The 2,340-nt window shown below is 39.9% G+C and overlaps 1 protein-coding gene across 2 annotated transcripts; it reads left to right on the forward strand.

The window, feature by feature from the left end:
- The first annotated feature begins 100 nt into the window (after nucleotides 1-100).
- Nucleotides 101-2,109, forward strand: LOC108354173 (proline-, glutamic acid- and leucine-rich protein 1-like). 2 transcript variants are annotated; one of them, XM_017605365.1, is made up of 4 exons: nucleotides 101-231; nucleotides 474-693; nucleotides 751-881; nucleotides 1,627-2,109. In XM_017605365.1, exons 1-4 carry the CDS (start codon nucleotides 213-215, stop codon nucleotides 2,070-2,072), a joined length of 816 nt encoding a protein of 271 aa, XP_017460854.1. In that variant the 5' UTR covers nucleotides 101-212; the 3' UTR covers nucleotides 2,073-2,109. The 2 variants fall into 2 exon arrangements, with proteins under 2 accessions (XP_017460854.1, XP_017460853.1); XM_017605364.1 differs by lacking the exon at nucleotides 101-231 and having other exon boundaries at nucleotides 422-693.
- Nucleotides 2,110-2,340: the final 231 nt, after the last annotated feature.

Consider the following 2,340-nt stretch of genomic DNA (forward strand, 5'->3'; position numbering starts at 1 on the left):
TTGGTATCAGCTGTTTGTAACATGTATTATGCTTTGTTCATACTCAACATTAATCGAGTAAAAACTCCTATGCAACTCTGTTAGGTAAGTTCGTTTTCTTAGTTTTGGTGTGTTCAGTGTTAAATGACAATCAGCTGTTTGACATAAATTTATTATTTTCTTTTTGGAACCAAAAACATCAAAAACCAAAAAAATTTAATTTTAACTGCAGGATGCAGAACAATCTGAATGGTGAGTAAATAAACACAAATGGTTTTGTGTAATGTTTATTAAAAACACATATGTATGTATTTCAGTTCGATTACCTCCAAAACCAAGAAAGAGGAGACTGGCTTGGGCAGAGGATGGCGNGACATCAAAAACCAAAAAAATTTAATTTTAACTGCAGGATGCAGAACAGTGTGAATGGTGAGTAAATAAACACAAATGGTTTTGTGTAATGTTTATTAAAAACACATATGTATGTATTTCAGTTCGATTACCTCCAAAACCAAGAAAGAGGAGACTGGCTTGGGCAGAGGATGGCGAAGTGGCCATTCTTGATTTGTGGCAAGAGCGCGTTGCTGATCTCCGTGGTGCACGGAAGAATGGCCACATCTACGCGGAGATGGCGAACGAGCTGGCAAAGTGTGGCCACAACTACAGCGCCCGGGATGTGCAGGTGAAGTTGGCGAACTTCACGCAACGCTACAGGTAAGAAGAAATAAAGGAATAATATTCAAAACCACTAAAAATTTAATTCGTTAATAGAAAAGAGAAATTGGCTATGGGACCTTCTGGTGCATCACCCTCAACGTGGCCTTTATACGCAAGGGTGCATCAGATAATCGGTGGTTTTAAGGCCAATATGTTTTGCGAGCTGACGCTTGAAAACATCAGCGGTATGTATGCGTTTTTGGAATGTGCCTTACAAAAAGCCGTAATGTGTTTAGTGGAGATATTTGTTTTGTAGCAGAGTGATGCGTCTGTGTACATGCTAGAACAGCTCGTTTAGTTGCAGGTTTAAGTGCGAAGGTACACTTCGATTTTGCACGAGCACAGACATACGGTGGTGCTTCAAAACAAATGTTCCACTAAAAACTTAAGTAGAGAATGAAAATGTTTCCCCACTTAACTGGTTTCAGTAGTGCTAATAGAAATTTGATCTACTAAAAAATGTTCACTATTTATAATGAAAATATCTTTTGGGAAATTTTTAGTTATTTGTAAAACGATTTTGTGGTGGTGCCACCCTAAACGAAAGAGGATGGAAAGCGCTTTACTAAAAGTAACCCATCCCCCCACAGACCCCATGGGAGCTGTTTAAACATAGGGGAAATTGGGATTTTTTGCGAAAGGATTATAATCCTCACTAAGTACCATTATCCTTTCTGTGTTGCCGAGGAAGAGGGGCTGAACACCTTTTGCAGAGATAATTCGTGGATACTTTTTGCGTTTGACAGCACACAGCTCGGTTTTTTTTTATTCGGGTCACGCGTTTTGCACATCAACCCAAAATTGTTGTACAAATAACTAAACCGTACCCTACCTTTTTAACTTCGATACAAGCACATATGTACATATATATTTATTTAATGCTGATTTTATTTATTTCATTCTTATTTTTTTTTTTTTTCTTTTAAACAGAAACCGATATAGCATCCCAGCCATCACCACTGACCCCAGTATTGCCGTCATCACTCAGCCCAACATTTTCCTCACCACTGGCATCACCTCTTCCTGCTGTGCCGACCACACCGCTGCCTACACCGTCACCGCCGCTGTCATCACCTCTCACTCCTCTGCCAACCACACCGTCACCGCGGCCATCATCGCCATCATCACCAACGCCTAGCAGCTCAGCTTCTGCGGTTGAGCCTAAAAGAAAGAAAGCAATGGGCACTTTACAAAAGAAAGTATTGGAAAAATTTGATGGGTTGTCAGCGGAGATAAGCCAACATATTCAGAGGAGTGAGGAAAATGAAAAAGAGTGGATGAGGCTAGAGAAAGACAAAGCTGACACACTGAGGGAGATAGCCAATGATAACAAGGAATTAAAAGTTGGCATTTTATCATTTTTAGATAGAAATTAATAACATTGTACAGCACTCGGCTGGGTATTGGACCAAACCAACTTCTTTAAAGAGATTGAGTCATAAGTAAAAAGTCAAAGTAAATCAAGTGAATTGCAGCGGAATAGCTGCGCTTGATTGTGTTGGCATAACAAAAATGAAAATAGTGGAAATAAGCAAACGATAATTTACAAGGCGTCTTAGCACGGTGCATAGGCAACTGGCTGAGTCAGTGGGATCGTCGGTTCGAATCCTACTGAAAGAAGTCTGATGAGGAAATGTGGTGATT

Source organism: Rhagoletis zephyria, unplaced genomic scaffold (genome assembly GCF_001687245.7).
Source record: "Rhagoletis zephyria isolate East Lansing unplaced genomic scaffold, Rhagoletis_zephyria_1.1 Rzeph_scaffold_33895, whole genome shotgun sequence".
Taxonomy (NCBI): Eukaryota; Metazoa; Arthropoda; class Insecta; order Diptera; family Tephritidae; genus Rhagoletis; species Rhagoletis zephyria.

Excerpts from the sequence above, each read along its gene's own strand:
- LOC108354173 (XM_017605364.1), top strand. The coding sequence starts at position 440 with ATGTTTATTAAAAACACATATGTATGTATTTCAGTTCGATTACCTCCA. Across the intron at positions 694-750 it reads AACTTCACGCAACGCTACAG|AAAAGAGAAATTGGCTATGG; the intron begins GTAAGAAGAAAT and ends ATTCGTTAATAG. Across the intron at positions 882-1,626 it reads GACGCTTGAAAACATCAGCG|AAACCGATATAGCATCCCAG; the intron begins GTATGTATGCGT and ends TCTTTTAAACAG.